Source organism: Lissotriton helveticus, chromosome 2_1 (genome assembly GCF_964261635.1).
Source record: "Lissotriton helveticus chromosome 2_1, aLisHel1.1, whole genome shotgun sequence".
Classification (NCBI taxonomy): domain Eukaryota; kingdom Metazoa; phylum Chordata; class Amphibia; order Caudata; family Salamandridae; genus Lissotriton; species Lissotriton helveticus.
In genome coordinates, this window is record NC_136059.1 from 326,631,117 (window position 1) to 326,652,934 (window position 21,818).

The following is a 21,818-nucleotide window of genomic DNA, read 5'->3' on the forward strand; positions in this document are numbered from 1 at the left end:
AAGGCAGGATGCAAAAGAGGGACAAATAGGTATTAGTGTTTTACACATCTGCAGTATTTGAGAGGTTTGAGCCTTTTGTGCAAACCTAACTGCTGAATTTGATAGCAAAAAATCAATCTGGCTTTCCTTCTGACCTGTGCCCCCCCCACATATTATAGCTACCGTTTTCACCCATCTTGCACCCACCGTTAATATTTTTGTCCAACTTATCCTTGTCCTTAGCGGCCTCTGGAATGGAAAGGTGCCTGTGTTACACCCATCCTATAAAAATCTCATGCTGATGCTAAGGAACCAGTAAATTATCATACTATCTATCTCCTTCCTTTGATAGGCTAGGTTCTTGAGCCTTATGTTAAAAAACAGCTTTACTTGGAGAGTCATCATCTGCTGGATGCTTCTCAATATAGCTATCGATCCTCCCATTGTAATGAAACCACTCTTCTAGCAGTAGTAGACTCACTTAGTGTATCCCTGGATGCTGGTGATACATCTATTCCATTTCTTCTCGACCTGTCAGCAGTGTTTGGGACCCATTTGCAAACGCCGAGTGTGCTTACCGGCTGTTTGTTGGACCTTTGGGCATTCGCACACCACCTTCTGGATTAACTGCTAGCATCACCCGCTCCTCGGGTGCCGCGTCACAGCTAGAGACCTTGGGGCTGTTGGGAGCACTCCTGGCTCGCAGCCTAGGAGGAATTGTCCACCTCTGCCATTGCGGTCACCGGAGGATCTGGGGCGGAGCACTAGTGGCGGCGCAGTTCAGGGACTCGCTCTACCAGGAGTCCCTGCTCTCTCAGCACACCTGACGTGTGCTGTCCTGCTGCCCCGCCCACAAGCCGCTCTGAGCTCCTGATAAGCGGCAGTGTTTCGCGAAGAAGGTGGGACCCATTTGCAAACGCCGAGTGTGCTTACCGACTGTTTGTTGGACCTTTGGGCATTCGCACACCACCTTCTGGATTAACTGCTAGCCGCACCTGCTCCGCGGGTGCCGCGTCGCAGCTAGAGACCTTGGGGCTGTTGGGAGCACTCCTGGCTCGCAGCCTAGGAGGAATTGTCCACCTCTACCATTGCGGTCACCGGAGGATCTGGGGCGGAGCACTAGTGGCGGCGCAGTTCAGGGACTCGCTCTACCAGGAGTCCCTGCTCTCTCAGCACACCTGACGCGTGCTGTCCTGCTGCCCCGCCCACAAGCCGCTTCACGGTGTTTAAAACAACACCACTTTCCGCTGTGCGGGAGCACGCCGGGAGAAGCCCGGGACAAGGGCGGGGCCATCAGGGGCCATAAGAGGCCGGGACGGGCCACCCCTCTTGGTCGCAGGGACTAGGCTTCTTCTTCTGTTGCATTGACTATGGCTTCAGGTACGCGATCGACTAAATCACGTAAAGTTAAAGGGGATTCAGTGACAGGAACTATGGAACAATTTATCACTCGGGCGTTATCTATCGTGGAAAAGGAGATTGCCATTACAGATCACAGACTATCTAGAAACTCATTAGGCTTGCCAGAAAAACGTTCCTCTATGGGCAGCCTGGCTCTGGTCCCTTCTCCTGCCCACTCATCAATTCCTGTGCTTGTAGAAGAAGTACCACCTGATGATGAGATTGATGAGCGGGTTTCGAGGATCAGGGCTAGTCTTGATAGATTGTCACCCATTGCTGTTGTCAATGGCAAAACCCCACCAACTATTCCTGCCCCCCTGGTTTCTTGTAGTATAGCGCCCTCTACCCCTATCAATATTAATGGGGCTGGTGTAGACTCTGTGGTAAATATAGGGATCACGGCCAGGGTTGGTATTAATCCTGACACTACTCTCCAGGACGTGGCAGTCTTTGGGAGATCCCCCTTCACAAATCCGTACAAAAGGAAACGTCCTCCTAGTCCACGAAAGGGCAATACTTCCAAACCCTGTTGTAAGTTCAGAAGGAAAGCCGTAGCCAAGGGGGGCTTTTGCAACACTGTTAGTGAATCAGGGAAACATCTTTTTAAATCTCAGGTGGCAAGGGGGATGAGTTTTTTTGCCCAGGATTCCACCTTCGGTTCCTCACAGAACACAGTGCCTCAGACTCCTCTGGGTGATTCCTCACTTTTGAACAGTATTGAGTGTCTACTTAAATCACTGGTTTCACCTATTATGGATAAGATGGAGGGGCTCTCTAGACGGGTAGATTCCATAGAGCAAAATATGTTGGATGGCTTCTTTTCCATAAAATCATTGATTAAGCTCCACTCAAAACTTTGTGTAGAAGATAGGGCAGGAATGGAAGGAAGTGGTGTCATCCATAAGCCAGTAACCTCTACCCAGGTGCCCGCTGTAATCTTGGGACGTCAAGATCATTCCCCTGGCCCTTTGCCTTCAATTCCTCCAGGTACCCGGAACCATGTAACTACAGCAGCTTTAATCCACTCGCATCCTAAGACTGCGAGCCCTCTTGCCCGATCTCCCGGGAAGGCTGTATCGGGCAAAAATCCCTCAACTCCCCCCCCTTCGATTACATCTAATAGCCAGTCTGTGTCACCCAGTCCTTTAGCAGCTCCCCTAGTAGTAGCTCCCTCTTTGGTTGCCCCCACGGTGACTCCTGCAGTTAGGCCCCTAGCCCAGACATAAGTACGGAAAAACAAGCAGGCTCCCTCAGCAAGCCTTCCTCCGGGGTGTCAGCCATTTGTTGTTGTCTTAACAGGGGTCCCAGTTCTCAAAACAGGGGAAAACGAGTCTTTTGAGAATCTAAAAAATAAAACTTCCTTCTGGCTTAGGCAAAATAGACCTCTCCCAGATTATATTGATGGGAGGATCATTAACGTCAGACGGGTGGGATGGGTTGGAAATAGGCACGGGGATATTTTTATCGTCCCTTGCCCACCATGTGGCCAAATCAGCTACCTATAGAAGGGGGAAGAGGGGTGTGGTACCCACGACATGCAACTCTAGGCACTGTCAGAATGACTGGGAACCACCCTCAAACCTTTAGTCCATATGGGTCGGGATATTGACTTACCAATCCAGCCTCTTCGGATTCTTTCCCCCTTTCTCCTGTTATAGCATCTAATTGCTGCGATTCAGCGGGACTAGTAACTGCTGCAGGGGCCAATGTGGGAGCCCCTAAGAGCCCCTCTAGTTTGGGTTTGGATGAACAAAGTAATGAAGTACCCCTGACCAGAGCCATAGGTATCCATGATTCACTAACCCCTGTCTTGAAAATAGTAAGCTGGAATATTGCGGGACTGAGCCGCAACCTTGATCTTCCCGACTGGACCTCTTTCATGGAAGCCTTTTCAATCTGTGCATTCCAAGAAACGTGGTCATTAACCCCTCAGTATAGAGTAGGTTCTACTTCTTACTGTATACCTGCAAGTATCTCTGAATCAGGCAGAGGCCGGCCATCGGGCGGGCTACTGATCTGGGTAGATATTGCGTTGGGTCTCCAAATTAAGGTGCATTGTCCGAAATCCCCCGATCTACAGAGGCTTTCGCTTAAGAGTCCAGGGAGTGGCATTAGCTTAGAACTCTTTAATATCTATACCAGAGGGGACTCAGGTAGTGCCATATCCCCTACACTGCTTGTCCTAGAGTCAGAGCTAAGGGACTGCCCTGCCAACTCTCCCATTCTTTTAATGGGGGACTTTAACTGCACCTATGAGCCTTTGTCACGTGAGGATATTTTAGACCTCAGTGAGGAAGACTCTAGGAAAGGTATTCCCTCTCTCAACCTATCCCCCATAAAAAGGTGGACACCAAGAGTAGTAAAATTAAACGCCCTGACACTTGAATTTGGGCTGAGAGCCAGCAATGGGAGAACAACCTCAGATCCCAATGGGGCTCATACTTTCAACAGGGTGGGATCCACCTCAAGAATTGATTACATACTTCTTAGCCTAAACTTGTGGGCCCATCTTGTTGACATGAAGGTTGCTGCAACAACTGACAGCGACCATAATCCCCTGTGCCTGTCCCTTACCCCCGTATGGAAATCTAGGGGATGCCCTGCGAGAGTGTCCACCCCTACAGCCGTGAGGGAAACCAATGAGGTAATCCCTGCTAATTGCCTGAGGCGCCTAAAGTGGGATAGGGTAGCGCTTGATCCCCTTGAGATTACTAACATTGGGGAGATTATGTCGAATGCCATGTCAGAGCTTGGACATGGCACACTAAACCCAGGGGATATTTCAACCCTATTCTGCAAAACCACTAGTTTAATAGGGGATTTGTTTATTGTGACTGGGAAAGCGAGACAGGCGAATGGGCAATCCCGTGCAGCAAACAAAGAGGGCTGGTTTACACCGGCCTGTCAGGCGGCCAAAAAAGCTGTTATTATTGCAGTCAAACTGGGGGAAGGGGCTACCATAACCTCGAAGCGGAAACTGTATAAAGCAGCGTTAATTAAGGCGCGCAGGGATTGGGAGGATGCTTTCTGGGCCAAGTTAAGAATAGCTAGTGGGGAAAAGAATGCCAGAGGCTTTTGGACCCTCATAAGGGAGAAATCGAGACCCACTGATTCCCTTATTACCTGTAACATTCCTGAAGAAGCCTGGTTCAGCCACTTCTCCAAGTTGTATAATGCCGGAGAAGAGTTTGAACCAGACTCTGCAGGTAATGGCTCCTCCCCTGACACAACCCAATGTGGCGAGACCGCTTTCACGCCCAAGGAAGTAGAAAGGGCTGTGACCAGTTTAGTCCCTTTTAATGCTGCAGGCCCTGATGGCATACCGGGGATTTACTCCGGAAGAATCCTGTTGAATGGGGAATCCTAATCGCATCCCTGCTTAATGCCTCTGCTGAAGGTGCCCCCTTACCTGATTCCTGGATGGGCGCCGAGGTTGTCCCGATTTATAAAAAAGGCAGTAGAGAAGACCCTGCGAACTACCGGCCTATTAGTCTTATCGATTGCTCTCAAAAAGTGGCTGGAAAAGTCGTATTGGGCCGTCTCCTGGCCTGGATTGACGACAATAATATTCTGTCTGTCTTCCAAGCCGGGTTTAGGGCAGGTACAGGAACAATCGAACAGTCACTGCGCCTATTGATGTTGTATTGGAAGGTGGTAGTGCTAGGGAAGGGAAGCTTGTACCTAGCCTTCATTGATCTGCGCACTGCGTTCGACCTAGTTCCACGCCAACAACTCTGGAGAGTATTACAAGAGCTGGGTATGCCTCACTACCTTCTGTCCCTTATAGAAAGGCTCCATACGTCCAATTTTGCACAGGTGCGTTGGGGGTCACAGGGCCAGAGGACCGGGCGTATTGAGGTCGGCAGAGGAGTCCGCCAGGGTTGCGTACTCGCTCCCACTCTTTTCTCCCTTTATGTCAACGGGGTAGTTGACCATCTGCTGTCAGCTCCTGCTGACGCTCCCCGTTTAGCTGGGCAGCTTGTACCCACCCTTTTATTCGCGGACGACACTCTGCTGATCTCAAAGTCACCCGTTGGTCTCCAGCGCTTGTTGTCCAGCTTTGAGCTTTTCTGTAACTCGAGGGGACTCAAAATAAACACTGATAAGACTAAATATCTCATCCTAAATCCCCCCAAAAAACTGGGTCCGCCACCATTGCTGGATAACGTCCCTCTGGAACGTACTAGGGAGTTTGACTATTTGGGGATTCGTCTGGTTGACTCCATGAAGTGGGATAGCCATTTAAACAAAATGCTCCTTAACCATAAGAGAATCGCTGGAACATTGTTGAAAGAGCAGAGGGCATCCTCAATGAAGCCAATAGGTACGGTTCTTGAGATTTATGCTGCAAGAGGAGTTAGCTCGGCGCTTTATGGTGCTGAACTTTGGGGAGCATTGAACATGAGCCAGCTCACCCTGTCGGAAAACAACTTCTTCAGAAATCTCATGAGCCTCCAAGCATCTGTCCCTACTATTCCGCTTCAACTGGACTTGGGTTGTCGTTCCATCGAGGATCAGGCAAGGCTTCGCCCCCTTCTTTTGTGGGCCCGCATCTGGAGGGTGAAGGCTCTCACCAGTTATGCAGAGGGCCTACGGGAAATTCTGGACTCACCGAGTTGGGCCAAAGTCAGGTGGCTCAGGGACATTAAAGCCCTCCTTTTGAACCTAGGATTGGGCGAGTCATGGGAACAGAGGTCCGCCCCACCTAAGTCAACACTTAAGAAAATGTACTGGGCCTGGATTACTGAGAAAAGGAACAGCAAAACGAACTTGTGCAGAGCAACCAGGTCCTTCTTGTTGATTAAGGATGCCCCATTACGTGAGATCTACCTAGACATCATTCTAATTCCCTGGGACAGAGCGTTATTTTTGAAATTTAGAACTGGTTCTTTGCCAATCAGGGAATTCACCTCCCGCTGGAAGCCGCCCTACCAAACTGTTTCGTCTTGCCCTTTTTGCCCCACCAGGCCAGAATCCATTGGTCATATGTTCTTCGAATGTCCCGCCTATAAATTGCCTCGTTGCAAATGGATCAAGCCAGTATGCTCGATACTGGGGGCTAGGCGGTGTGCTGATGCACTAAGGATTCTCCAGACTGATACCTGTGTTTTAAATGTTAGTGCATTAGCCAAGTTCCTAGGGTGGACTTGGCGCATAAGGTCAAAGTGGCTTAAACAAATTGTTTAATTACTGTTTTAAAGACTGTTTTAGTCAATTTTTTACCCTACCGTTATGTAGCGTCTCTATAGATAAACATGCTCACGGGGGGGTTTCTTAACCTCTTAACTTCTTAAATTTTTTAGCTTCTTACAAACCGCGGGCTGTTTTAGATAAATGTCATTGTTTCTTACTCTGTCTGCTTTTAAAGATATAACTATATCGAAATAAAGCTCCTTTGACTTGACTTGACTTGATACCGTTTCAAATTCCATCTTGATTTAACACCTCTATGAGATAGGAATCCAGAGCACTTTATACACAGAGCCTTTGTTTCCTCTCTGCCAGGGTTTTCATGGTGTAGAAACCCCCACGAAAACCCTAGCAGAGAGGAAACTCATAATATGCTTGGCAGGTCCACGGGGCCAAGCATATTGCAGCCTCTGAACTGCTGCGCCACCTCCAGGGAACTGTGGTTCCTTGGTGGCAGCAGCGGTCCCATGGCGGTACCACTGCCAGACTTCTAATCAGGCCCTTAGTGTCTGCAGCCTGTCTCTGGGTCACATGGCTGGGTGTAGTTGACAATTGGGCTTAGTGCAATCTCTTAGACAGGCACACACAATAGAAAGCTTAGGTGTGCCTGAACGGGCCTTCACTGGCAGGATGGAAAGGCAAAGCTGAAACTAGCCCGACTTACTCATGAATAATCTGTGCCTTGCCTCAACACAAAGGGCTACACGCTCCCTGTAGTTAGTCTACAGCCAGGGGGGAATTTCCCTAAAACTAACCTAAGGATTCAAATGAGATTGAGGGAAGTTTAAGCAGCAGGTATCAGTAAGCGAAAAGTCAGAACCAAATGAAGGTTCAATCGAGTATATGAGAAAGGGTTTGCCAAAGAGGTAAGCTCTATGAGCAAGAGCAAATGCAAATAACAAATCTCAAGAGTGTGGAAAGCAGCATATGCTCCTAAGTAAGGAAAGTGGAAAAGCATATTTGCATCCAAGAATGAAGAACAACTGCCCAAAGATTCCAAGAGGTGGGGGCCAACCAATACCCAGCATATCTCGATAAGGTGGCTTCGCTTTTCTTTCCAGGCATCATACAAAGAAAATATCTCGCATAGGGTGGTGCTGTGTGGTCAGGCCATCACCAGCAAAGGTGTAGAAAATGTATTAACTATGGCAAATTTAACGTGAACACACTTTAACTTTGGTTAACTTTGGTTAACTATAATTTGAAAATCACTATGGTTAACCTGAACATAAAACTCACACTTAGTATATGAATATGATATGTAAATTAATATGTATTAACCCCTTCGACGCTCATGACGAGCTGGGCTCGTCATGAGGTAGCCTCCTCGCACGCTCATGACGAGCCCAGCTCGTCATGAAACATGCGGTTTTGAAAATCTCAGCGCAGGAGCGGAATTTCGCTAGCGCGCATGCGGTTATAAGCCAACCCTAAAAATGGGGATATAGCATCACCACCTGTAGTAGAGTCGATCTTTCTTAATGCCCCTGCTACCATTCTGATTTGCCCAATAGCCATAGCCATTAGTGGAAATGAAATGTTATGTGAAATGTTACTCCCAAATATTAGCATCTCAATAACGTCTCTAATGGAATTCAATCCAGACTCCTCTTGTAATTCATCTGACCAGCATTACTTTCATCTTTCCTAAACTGATGCTTATATTTTGTAATTTACAATATTGACTCAAGATATCTGAGGCATATTGCAAACCAACAGAGGTGGGATCAAACAATATTGTATTATGAGCATAGTGCAGACTTTGTATCCCCTCTTGGTGTAATTTCAATGGGAAGCATCTTGCAGCATTCTAAAGCTGTGGGTACATCAGTGATAAAAATGCAATTACCAATGGTACTAAAGCAGACCCCCGTATGAATGTAAAGGATGTAATGATCATTTGAGATTGTGAACTGGACTCTCCCAGTTGGATCTGTTGTTCATTTACAATGCCATTCTTATTCTTAATGAAGGTATTAGAGCTCCCCAAGCCAGCATCTCATCTCAGAGGATTTTAAGATCAGTTAGATTGAATCCTGGAATTAGATCTATATAATCAACCTTGTATTGGATATTTTTCTATAATCAGATTCAAAACTCAGACGGCATATATCGTTGAATGACTACTTCTGAGTGATGTTTTGATTGTATGGACTATTTTTCCACCCCCCCCTCCACACTAACGAATAAATGACTAGCAAACATTTTGCGTAAAATGTTCATCAGTCCAATTATCCAATACTGTCCTGGGTGAGCCGTGTCACTTTTTTCAAAAATAGTATTTCTTATGCTCTTTTTTCCAGGAGTCTGGAAGAGCATTATATTTCATCACTCTGAAGGTAGGTAGTTAAAACAAAGATACACAAAATTCTGGTTGAAGCTTCACAACATTTGCTGAAATTCCACAAGGGCCATATGAGGAAGAAGAATTATTAGATCTTATAAACACTTCCAGTTGACTTTTGGATGAAAGGACAAAATTGCAGTTGCATTCTCTGTTTCAGAAAAGCTTTGATTTTTGCTTACCATTTGGTCTGGCCGCAAGTCACCTTAGCCTGAATCATTTCATTAGGTTTATATATGCAGGGTATGTAATCAACCCATTCCTTTTCGACCCTGGGTAGTACTGGTATTGCTTTTTTCACTGCCCTGAATGTTTCAATCAATCTCTTGAATTATTTGTCATTTTCCTCCTTCCTTAGTGTAATTATCAGATAGATGGATTCTTTTTTTGTCTTGGTTTCACTCTGGAATATTGTTGCGTGATACTGCCATATATGCTCTTTTATTATCCTATCCCCCTCATCTTCCTAAATTTAAAGGAATGTCAAATCTATTTATTAAACAACTACGGGTCAGTTTTGCAGCGATTACCAGGGGGAAAAAAGCAGCAAAGCTGGGGGCCGGTTTTGTTTAGCAGTAGTGTTTCAAGCTGACACCACCCACTGTCCCCCACCAAAGGGGTGGGGGTGAGTCTGAAAACAATTACCAGGGCTGCTTTGGGTTCCCAGCCCGGCCCTGCTATATATTATTAGTCATCCATATAATCTACTGAGCCTAGATTATGTCAAACCAAGGATAGCTTCCTCGCATATCTTATGCGGTCATCTGAAAAGCAATCAGAATTGAGTCCGTCAGCATCTCCACTCAGCAACTGGTCCATGTTTGTCTCACCCTGCCACAGCACCGGAACCTTACATATCTTTATTACCAACGATGTCTTATGGAGAAGGTGTCACTAGTTCTCGCTCCTGCTTTCCTTCAAAAATGTGCAAAAAGTACTCCTTTACAGAAGCATCCTTGCTTACCTCAAAGATGGATCTCTAGAGGGTAATCTTCCGCTACAGCTGCAATCACAACACGTGCACCAGAGAAGTGGAACGTTTTCCTTCCCTGTTTTGTTAGTATGAATGGCGTCAGAAAACATTGTGGGGCAGATTTACAATCCCCTTGCATCATTTTTACGTCATTTTTTACATGGAAAAAGTCACGAACAAGAGGCGCAAGGGGCTTGTAAATATGCCCCTGTGTATCTACACGAAATCATGGCCTTTGAGCACACGTTTGTTACCATTACCAGTTAAACTTTTTGCTTTTCCAGGCACTATGCCTATATTACACATTCTGTAAGATAAAATGCATTTCTAGTTTATATACAATTAGGCCTGTATGGCATGCAGAATGCATTATTACACAAAAGCCCTGACACAGGTGACAACTCCATTACACACCCTCTTTGTCCAAGGACAGAGAAAGAGCAGTTTCAGGTGTGAGCAACAGTAGCAGGAGACCAACCAGGAAACACGCCAACAACATATCTTCACATCAGAGACAGATTAGAGGACACAGGCACAATCGCCCACTTTCATGGCAAGAGGAGGAGCAGGGAGGCAGGGCATAAGGTGACGAGATTTGCATAAGAATGCACACCCAGCTTCAAATCTATTGAAAATACAGTCATTGGCCAATGTACTTCTGAGTTCTTTGAAAGTCAGATTATACAGCAGCGTAGCGTGGGTTGCCAGTACTCGTAGCAAGGCAAATATTGCGCCTCCTAACCCGTGGACCGTTAGCACTTCTGGTGCAAAATTCTAAAAGAAAAAAAAATTGTATTTCAGATTTTTGTCTTTTCAAATTTTGTGTCATCTACGAATTTTGTGCCTGGAGCAACCCCCCCCCCCCCCCGCCCCATACACACACCTGTGGCGCGCCCATGCTACGCCACTGGTCAGATATTACAAATAGCATCAGATATTACCTTTATTGTAAATTGGGGTCCACTGGTACAGCCCATTCTTGTAGGGTACAGTGTCGAATTCGCTGCATTGCATGTGTCGAAAGGTTGGCATGTCCTTGGGACATGGAAGAACTTTACACATACGATAACGTTTTCTTTCCCCAGTACAGTACTTGCCTCCAAACTTTGGTCTGTGAAGAAAACATCAACGTTTTTAAGCTTCATTTTAATTATTAAGAACTAAAATTGAGCACTGCTAAATATATGGAAATAAAACTATTAAACGAAGAAGCCCAAAGATTACAAACTTCCAATGGGCTCACGTGGTGACATTTTTAAAATAAAAGTATAATTTTTGTAATCAAACTACAAGTTTAGGAAAACTTTTGGTTTAATTTTGGTTTTGGTACTAGTACCACTGTCTTCTCTACCCTTGCTGGTTTTACGACTTGTGTTGTTACTCACAAAAAGTACGTTCTTGGAATGTAACAGAGAAAATTCTGTAACGAATGTCAAAGTAAAGAATTGAAGGCCATATTATCAAGAAAGGGCGATACATTATCGCCGCTTTTGTCGGCAGAAAACTGCCGCTAAAGCGGCGATAATGGGCTTGATAATATGCCCATGTGAATTCCCATAGAAGCCCAGGTTAACACCAGAACCTGGGCTTCTATGGGAATTCACAAGGGCATATTATCAAGCCCATTATCGCCGCTTTAGCGGCAGTTTCCTGCCGATAAAAGAGGCGATAATGTATTGCCCTTTCTTGGTAAGATGGCCCGAGTGTATTGTTGAGGATATGGAAGATCTTATCTTAAGGACAAGAACCCTCACTCACACAAAGCTGACGTGCTTCATCATAGGGTTTCCTCCTCGCACCAGGGCCGCAAAGTCCCAAGTGTGGGCTTCAACTCTCAAAAAAATGGAAGAGGTGCTGAGGTGTTTTGTCTAGAGGCAGGGCTAGACTGGCTACCGGGCGGTTGTGTGTGCTGCCGAACCGGGGGCTGATTTCGTTGATGGGGACCTGCGTGTGCTGAACAAAATTCGTTTTGCTTTTTTTATTTCAAAACCCAAGCAGGTCCCCATCAACGAAATCAGCCCCCACTGCCGAGAAATTAGCCCCAACTCGGCAGCGCACCGAAATGCACGGTAGCCAGTCCAGCCCTGTCTAGAGGAGACCGGAAGGCTTGTGAGTGAGGGGCAGATGCAGAATAAAGAAATGAATGGGAAAAAGTTTACAGGGGACCAAATAACTTTATTGTGTGGTATCCTGGGGCAAGATTAAAAACTAAGAGGACTGGGGGTTAAGAACAAATATACCCCTCCATAGGTCAACATGTTTCTGCCCTTAATCGAACCCAAACGGTTTCCTGGGCATTTGTCTGGACATATACATATAGTATGACATCTCATCTGGTCGAAAGCATTCAGTTACCTCTCTTCAGCCAAAGGGTACCCCACTTACTGCTCGGCTGAATTAAAGTCCGGGCTCTCCTTTCTCGTGGGTCTCGGCGAGAGTCTGGTGTTATGACTTGTCTAATAACCAATGGTTAGGATTTATCCCCCGCCCTATGGGATTCTGGATGAATGACTTTATTTATCTTTGATTTTGGCTGTGCTTACTTGCAGCATAACGGTCAGCTGCAAAGTAGGCGTTCTAGTATTGTGCCAATTAAACGCTCCCTCCCCATTAGATCCTGCTGTAAGCACACGCTTCACACACAATAGGCCTCCTGCAAATCTATTAAATACATTCACGTATATTTGCTGTCACATTTTGCATAAACTGTACCACATTTGATATATCTAATGTTTAAAATGCATTTTCGCCTAGTCATTTTATTCGAAATTTATTTAAGTAAATGTTGCTATTGGTGTGGCATAACACCGTATAGTGAAATAAATAAATAGATAAAAACAATAAACTCAAATAGCCTATACCGTTACCAAGCCACTCTGCAATCAATACTCCAGACATTGTCGTCATCATTAGAAGCAGTTCACCAATTTGGCAGGCTGATTTTTCATTAGGACATGATTACTATTATACGGGGGCGTGGCTTGCGCGCCAGCTGGGACGGACGGCTTCTCCGTGAGCTCCGTGTCGGACATTCCCGCGGATGCCGTGAGAGCGCATTTCCTGGCTGCCTGAACGGCAGAAAAGATTCCTGGGTCGGCGGAAACCTCCGTGACCCTAATGCTGCAGCTGAAGGAGGCTTTCATCATCTGTGGAGTCTGTTTTGACTAGCGGTAAATTTTCTGTATGTAAGAATCGGGCGGCCGCCATTTTGAGTGCTGAGCCCGTGTCGTGATTCTTTTTACCGCTCGACTCCCTAATTAGTTCTCCAGCTAATAAACGGTCACGCAGCTATTTCTCATGTTATTATGGCATTTTCTGACTGGTGCCTTGCCATTTTCTGCCCTTTTTCCGTTTTTCTGTGACTGAAGATGTATGCTGTGACAGGAAAAGGTGCCGCCATCTTAAGTCTGCCGTTTTTCATATGACTCTTTCTTCCTTCTTGGCTTCATTTACCACAGTTATTGGCACCTGCTGTTTTGATTTTTCTGCTCACCAACCCACATGTGCTACTCTTTATTCATGCATCCTATGAAATTGCATAATCTCTCATTCAGCTCCTAATGCGACTTTACATGGATGTGTTACTTCGCAGTTCAGTGCCATCTTGACATGTGGGATACATTTCGGGCTATATTTCTTTCTTCTTTCAGCCTCAACTAGCCTACCTGTTTGTTATAGTGGATATTATTCATTTTTTGATATCTACTGAATAAGACTCTGGTGCAACTCTTCTCAAGTTCTACTTTTTGCAGTGTCTTGTGTTGCTCTAATTTTTACTGTGCCTTTTGGATCCTACGCACGCTATTTACAATGGCCAACGATTCCAAATTATCTCAAACAGGTACCAAACCTAAACCACTTAAGAATGATCCGCCCTCCCCCATTAAGTCGTCCTCGAATCCGGTTCTGGACTCCATCCTTGAGGAGGTGCGTGGACTTCAACCATTTATGATTGCTACTAATGACAGACTTAAACAAATTGAAGACCGTTGGGTCCTTATGGAAGGCAAAGTTTTAAGTTTGGAGCAAAGGGTTAGTGACATTCAGGATGTCTCAACAAAAATCCCACTATTAGAGCAAGAAATCCACAAACTCAAATTGCACACAGAGGATTTGGAAAATCGTAATCGTCGAAACAACCTACGCGTTTATGGTATTCCGGAAAATTTGGAAGGTCCTGAAATGGTGTCTTTTTTGCAAAAATATTTTACGTGAACTTTTGGATCTCCAATCTACGTCTCATCCACTTAACATTCAAAGGGCTCATCGCCTCGGCCGTATTAACTCTGCTTCTAACAAACCTCGTGGAATTATTATGCTCTTTTTGGAATTCACAGAGTTAATGGCCGTTTTGAAAGCTGCCAGACTCAAAAGGCGTCTCCAGTGGTCTGGTCATAACATCTTTATCTCACAAGACCTCTCGTCTGCGGCGAATGCCCGAAGAAAAGAATTCTTGAATCTACGGCCTCTTATGCGTCAACTCAACATTCAATATGGCATCCTTCACCCTTGCTTTTGCAAGATCACTCATATTGGTCGAACCAGATCATTTGATGATCCCCAAAAACTTAATGCCTGCCTACAATCTTTTTCTCACTCCACGATGGATGCTGCTTCCTAATATGGCTTACCACTCCTACTCAACATTGCCTTACCTATAGCTCTTTTCTTTTTAACTGTGGTCCTTCCATCTCTTTTCTGTCATCTCTTGATCCTTAACTCTATTTATTCGACTTTTGTTATTCATCTGCTACTTCTTTTGCTCTTACATTCTTTTTCTATGTTCTTCTATTTGTCCGTCTTCCGGTAGCTCGTGGGGGTATGTCCCCCATCTGGTGTAACCTTGCCCCTGATGTCTTGGTTGTTTTCTGCTTCTCTGATCAGGCTTCTGTGCCTTGATCAGTTTCCTCTTCCCTTTCTTTCGTCTGTTCTCTTTTCTTTCCCCCCTCTTTTTTCTGTTTTTTTCGTTTCCTCCTTCTGTTTTTCTTTTTCTCCTCTATTTTGCTATATATTTTTCTTTCCCTTTGCAGTCTCTTCCGTGTTTACTCTTTTCTGTGATGTACTTTGTTCTCTTGACCAGATTTTCTACTTGTGTTGTATGTAATTTGAGAACTATCTTCACGCGTATTTTTTGTCTTTGCAGTTTCCCTTCATGTAGTGATTCCCTTGCCGTGTGCCTCTTCACGTGTCGCCCATTGTCCCTTACCTCAATGGTGTGTAATTTTGTCTCATGGAATCTGCGTGGTCTTGGTCACCCTGTCAAACGTCAAAAGGTATTGTCTCATTTATCTAAACTTAACTCTCAAGTTGTTTTTCTCCAAGAAACACATTGTTCTGATGTTGAATCACTCAAGTTAAAGAGACAGTGGGTTGGTCAAGTTGTTTTTTCTCCTGCTCTTCATAAAAAGGGAGGGGTTGCTATTTTATTTCACAAAGCATTGAATGTACAAATTATCTCCTCTCAACATGATGATGAAGGACGTTGGGCAATGGTTAAGGTTGTTATCCATGATAAGACTCTGGTGCTTCTAAATATTTATGGCCCGGTTCGTCCTGACCCTAAGTTTTGGATTGCCATCAAAACCCTGATCTCTTCCATTGATTGCCCCAATTTTATTATTGCAGGTGATTTTAACCAATGGTTAGACCCTTTCTCTGACAGATTATCCTCCAGTAAATTTCAACCCGACAAATCACATAAGAGTTTCCAATCTGCCATTGCCTCGCGTCCTTTGTATGATTCTTGGAAATTGTGTAATCCTGATGTGTTGGAATATACCTTCTTCTCTAATGTTCACCACACCCGTTTCAGGATTGATTATATTATGGTTAGCAAACCCCTACTCCCCTCCATTCAGAAATCTGAAATAGGTTCCATATTCATATCTGACCATGCCCCTGTTTACTCCACACTTGATCTCTCCCTTACTTCCTCTAAATTTAATCGTTGGAAGTTTAACACTTTTCTTTTATCAGATTCAGTTTTTTTTAAGGAAAGTGTGCAATTTTTCAATGATTTTTTTTCTTTTAATAATCCCTCTGATACCTCTATTCCTAATAATTGGGATGCATTTAAAGCTGCGTTCCGTGCCTTTACAATATCCTATGTTGCTAAGAAGAAGAAACTTAATTGGAAACAATGTGATGACAAACTTCGAAAAATCAAAAACCTTGAACATATGTATTTCTCTTCTAAATCCTCCTCTTCCCTTCATGATTTAATTTTGGCCAAAACAGAACTCAATAAAATAATTACTAATGAGGCATGTAATACTCTACTTAAAATTAAATCCAAATTTCATGGTGGCCAGAATAAAGCGGGCAAAATGCTGGCTAACTACCTAAAAATTAAAACTGAACGTAAAAATGTAGGCCCAATTTTTAATGATTCTCTAAATAAATTGGTTTCGGCAGATGAGGATATCGCTGAAGTTTTCCATTCCTACTATCAATCCTTGTACACTGATAACACACACCCCTCAGATTTAAACCTATCATCCTTTTTTGACAGCCTTCCGGCTCCCCCTTCATTACCGGATGATTTTGCTCTCCTGGAAAACAAAATTACTCTCCAGGAAGTAACTCGTGCCATTAATTCACTCAAAAGATCGAAGGCTCCTGGTCCGGATGGCCTACCTGTCGAATTTTATTCCTCATTCCATAATATTTTTGCTCCTAAACTCCTACAACTCTTCAATTCCTTTATTTCTACTGCAAAGGCCTCTGGGTCATTTTTAGATGCACTAATTATCATAATCCCGAAACCTGATAAAGACCATACCCAGTGTAAAAATTATCGTCCTATATCCCTAATCAATTACGACTGCAAAATTTTTGCTAAAATTCTTGCTGCTCGTCTTGATTCCCTTATCCCCCGTCTAATCAACACGAATCAAGTGGGCTCTGTGAAGGGCAGACTCGCTGCGGACAATGCACGTTTGTTCTCTAATGTCATTGCTCACAGCAAGCATCTTAAAGTCCCTTTAGCAGCTCTCTCCTTAGATGCTGAAAAAGCTTTTGATCGAATCAATTGGCAGTTTTTATTTCGTACCCTACAATGGTTTGGCTTTGGTCCCTCCTTTATTTCAATGGTCAAACTTCTCTATTCCTCTCCTCGTGCCAGTATTTTTGTTAACAACCGATTTTCCAAGTCTTTCCCCTTATCCAGAGGTACTCGTCAAGGGTGTCCCCTTTCTCCCTTATTATTTATCCTCTGTCTAGAACCCTTCTTAGAAAGAATTCGGTCCAATCCTAACATTACTGGTTTTAAAATGTCTTCCACTGAAATTAAACTGTCTGCTTATGCGGATGATGTGTTGGTTTATATGTCTAATCCTGAATCCTCCCTTCCCCCCTTTTTGGATGAGGTCCAGTTATATTCCTCTGTATCGGGATATAAATTGAACCTCTCAAAAACTGAATTCCTCCCACTTAATTCTCTTTGTTATCAATTCATGTTCAATAATACTGATTTTGCATGGTGTCCCTCTAAAATTAAGTATCTTGGTATTTGGTTTGCCCCCTCCCTGAGAGATACCCTTAAACTTACTTTTGATTCTCTCATAAAGAAAATCACCGCCCTTCTTCAAATTTGGTCCCCATTATTTTTATCTTGGTGGGGTAGGTTAGATACGATTAAAATGATGATTACCCCCCCATGTTCTTTATATTGTTTCTATGCTTCCATTTAAAATTCCCATTTCATATTTCTCCCGTATAAATGCTTTATGCTCTAAATTTTTATGGAACGACAAGCATCCTAGAATAGCTATGCATAAGCTGATCCGCCCTAAGTCTGAGGGAGGAGTCCGCTTTCCCAACTTTAAAATGTATCACTCCGCCTTCCTGATTAAACAATCCTTTTCTTTGGCCTATGATTTTAATGATACTCCTATACCTACATGGGTTCTTTTAGAACGCTCTCTACTGAAAGATTTTCCCTTTCAACATATTGTTTTTATGTCCAAATGTTCTTTTTTAACCAAATTCCCTATTTTACAATATTCCCAAACAGTATTACATAATGTCTTCTCTTCCAACTTGTCTCCTTTACAATGTTTCTTATTATCTGTTGTATGGTATAACAAGTTTCTTAGATATAAAGGCAAGACATTTTACTTTAAGCACTGGATAGAAAAGAATATTGTATTTGTTCATCAATTTTTTGATAATGTTTCTCTCATTCCGTTTCCGGAAATGCAAAAACGATTTAACTTACCTCTGTCTTATATTACTGAATATGTTATTATTACGTCTGCTATTCAATCACACCTAACTTCTCTCTCAATGCCTGACGTTTTACCCTCCCTTGTTCCTACCTCTTCACTGTACCCCTTATTCTCACTTCAACAACCTAAAGCTGCCCTTGTTTATACTTCGTTAATGTCCTTGGATACTGACCGTCCTAAATCAATTGTTGAGACTGCATGGGAATATGACCTTGATACTACTTTCCCTATCTCACTGTGGGATCGTATATGGTCCAAACTGTTTAAAGTATCTCCTGCTGCTCGCATTACTCAATCCCTACTTTTCTTATACCATAGAGTCCTTTTCACCCCTGTAAGTATTCATAAGTTTTCCCCTACATCTTCCTTACTATGCTGGTCTTGTTCTACAGAAACTGTGTCGCTTAAACACCTGTTGTATGACTGTTTCCCTGTGTTATCTTTTTGGAAGCAAATTTGGAAGATATGTATGCGAATATTTTGTTGCTCTACCACGTTATCCTTTCAGAATATTTTCTTAGGTTCGTTGTCGTCTGAAGTTAATATTACCTCTTCTTCTGCAGGACTGTTGGACTTGTTTATTTCCCTTGCATTTAAAGTTATTTTATTATGTTGGAAAGATAATTCTAAAATTTCAGTTCACACTTGGTGGAATTTTATTTGCGATGAACATAGGATTGCTATCGCTTCAGCCTCTTCTGTTCCCCTGAAAATTAAATCCGATCTTCTTTGGCTCCTTTTACTTCTTATCTTTCTTCCAACCGATTCCCTGACTGATTCCTAGTCATTCCACTTATTCCCCTCTTCCCCTTTCTTTCTTTTTCTTTCTCCTTCTCCTCTTTTGCCCTTCTATTCTTCTTTTCTACTTCGCCTGTCTTTTTCTTTTTCTTTCTTTCTATCTTCCCCTTTCTATATCCTTATTATTATTGGTTTATTGCTCATTGCATATGTTTTGTAAATTCTTCTTCATATTGTTAGTTTTCCATTTACTTATGACATATGTTTGTATTTAATTCAAAATGCAAATAAAAACTTTCTTAAACAAAAAAAAATGATTACTATTATACGCTTTATGTAGGAGGCTTGTGATCTGCATATCATGAGATGGTGTGAAATTGATTTGCAGCCAGGGGTCTATCAGGAAATCTAAAGATCGGTGGACGTGTTTTTTGTTGTGTGTAGGGGGTTCAGATAATAAGTTGTCTTTACATGCACGATGGCTTTGTTTGAATGATTGTGCATTGGTTTTGCGATTCTCCTGGCCTTGTCCAACAATGATTACTGTAGAAAATGCTTCCTATATCTCATAGTCCCTTTTAACCATTTAACATATTCAAACTAACGTGTACGTGAGTTTCGCTTCGACTAGTTTAGTTTACCTCCAGCATTTCTAGTTTAAAGACTGGTTTATTTGCAGGTGCAGTACCTGAAATGCTTACGGATAAAGAAGGATGAAGAGCAGGGATACTTAGGTGCAGAGATTATGCATTTATGTATTAAAGTAAAGTATACATTATGAAGTAAATCGAGCTGTGAAACAATGCAGCACTCTACTGAAAAGGTGGGTCTTTCGTTTCTTCCTGCAGAAGTAACAGGAGCCGGGCTGATCAGTGCACTTATCGAGTTTTGGCCTATATTCCAGCTGAGGGTTCTCCAAAATTGGTCCTGGAGGGCATGATCCATGACAGATTTTTAGCATATCCCTATTTAGATATATGTAGTTATCCTAAAATCTGGCATGGATCCGGCCCTCCAAAACCGTCTTTGGACATCCTGCTAGCTGTATCAAGACTGTGTATGCTGAGCCACAATTGCTTACACAATAGCGTGGGACATAAGACTGCATTGAAGATGATGAAATATAGTAAATTATTGCAGTGTGTAAGTGGCCCCACTGTCTTTCTTCATTATTTGATGAGTCTTGCAGCTTCATGTATGATATAGGATTTTCTCATGTCGTGTCACTCGAGTGTCTGTGGTGTCGGCGAGAAGGGTGTGGCTGCTTTGTAGGTGGGAGAGGACTAATTGTTGAATAACAGTTAATGAATTTTTTTTTTTTATGCGTTTCCTGTGACTTGATTCTTCACAGTCACAACAGTTGGTTCCAGAATTATTTTGTGGCCAGTTGGGTTTTAAGGCTGAGATTAAAGAATATAATCTGTTTGTTGTCATACCTTTTTATTTTATTTATTTATTTAAATTTATAATGCGCAACAGCTACCCGCAGTGGGTTTCCCGGCGCAAGGGATAGACTGAAGAAGAAAAGCCAACCTCTCAACAGCACCATGGATCAACTAAAGGGGCACGCGAATCATTGGAAAAGTGTGGTTTTCAATTTTTTCCGAAAACAGAAAATTAGAGTGTTAATCCTTTCTAGGTTGTTGCCAAATGCCAGTCTTGAGCATGTTCTTGCTTTTTGTCATTAGCCATGAGGACATTAACCAGTTTTAGGCACTACAACATTAAGCACACCCTGAATATCCAGACTTACATTTTAGAGATGTATTTTTATGTTATGCTATATTCATTTGTATAGCACACTAATCACCCAAAAGGGTATCCTGTCGCTTTGGCAGGTGTGTAGGTTTGTGATCTCCAAGGTACTTATACAAATAACCAGGTGTTCAGCTTCTCGCAGAGCTCGAGAAGTGAGGAGGAGGCTCTGATGTGTTGAGGGAGGGTATTCTTTGAAGTGGTTGATGTGTTAAATTGAGACCTTTGAACAGAACTTCCTGTCATCAGTGCACTGATGGATAGTTTGCGGGTAGAGGGCCCGCATTTCCTTGATTTCTTTCTGTGTTGTTTTAAACCTGTGTTGTTTGTTTTAAAAAAAACTTGAATTTTCACTGTGGAGGGGACAATTAGGGATATACCGGCACGTAATTTTGAGTACCGATCACCACGCACGCAGCACTTTAGCAGAATTCACTTCCTCATTCTTTAGAGTCTTCGCCGAGCTACCATTTGCTTGAATTGTTCAGTTGCCATACTGTATATTATGCCACTGACCAAGACAATGAAGAGGACCCATGAAAATGAAGTAAGCAGAAGCAATCCAGGGGGGAAAACCTTTACAGACAACCAAAGCGTTAGCTTCTATACATAACTCAAGAGAGAAATAGTTCCTAAAATAATGAGAACCATAGATCAGACCAGTTCTACTTATAGTTTATTGTCATATTATGTGTTATTATGACATTTTATGTTATGTTATGTTATGTTATGTTATGTTAAGGCCGTACTTTTAGAGCGCACGGCTACCCAAAGGGGTGTCCCGGCGCTTTGGCAAAGAGACCTGAAACCTGAAAACACAAAGGCAGCAGCACCACAGTCGCAGTGATTACGCGGAAAAGAGCATGGTCTTCAGCTCTTTCCTAAAAGCCAGGAGACTCTTGGCTTTGCGTAGGGAGAGAGGGAGCTCGTTCCAACAGCGAGCTGCCACAAATTGAAAGGACCGTTCTCCCATCCGGACACGTTTGGCCGTGGGCACCTCCAATTTAGCCAAATCGGCAGATCGCAACACCCTCCGCGGCACATAGAAAGCGATCCGCTTTCTAATGTAATTAGGACCGATAGAATGAAGGGCTTTGAAGGCCAGCGTAAGAATTTTAAACCTGATTCTTTTAGAAATAGGCAACCAATGCAACCTATTCAGAAGCAGTTGGGCGCTGGCTCTCCTAGGCAGGCCGAAGATGGCCCTGGC

At 43.4% G+C, this 21,818-nt stretch overlaps 1 protein-coding gene across 2 annotated transcripts in view; it reads right to left on the reverse strand.

Annotated features, from left to right (window-relative positions):
* ADAMTS12 (ADAM metallopeptidase with thrombospondin type 1 motif 12) overlaps positions 1–21,818 on the reverse strand; it is a 2,873,463-nt gene that overhangs the window by 1,457,404 nt on the left and 1,394,241 nt on the right. For both annotated transcript variants that reach the window (XM_078677277.1, XM_078677276.1), the window contains one exon: positions 10,829–10,998. In XM_078677277.1, the coding sequence (XP_078533403.1) occupies positions 10,829–10,998 (170 nt within the window). The remainder of the gene's footprint in view (positions 1–10,828; positions 10,999–21,818) is intronic.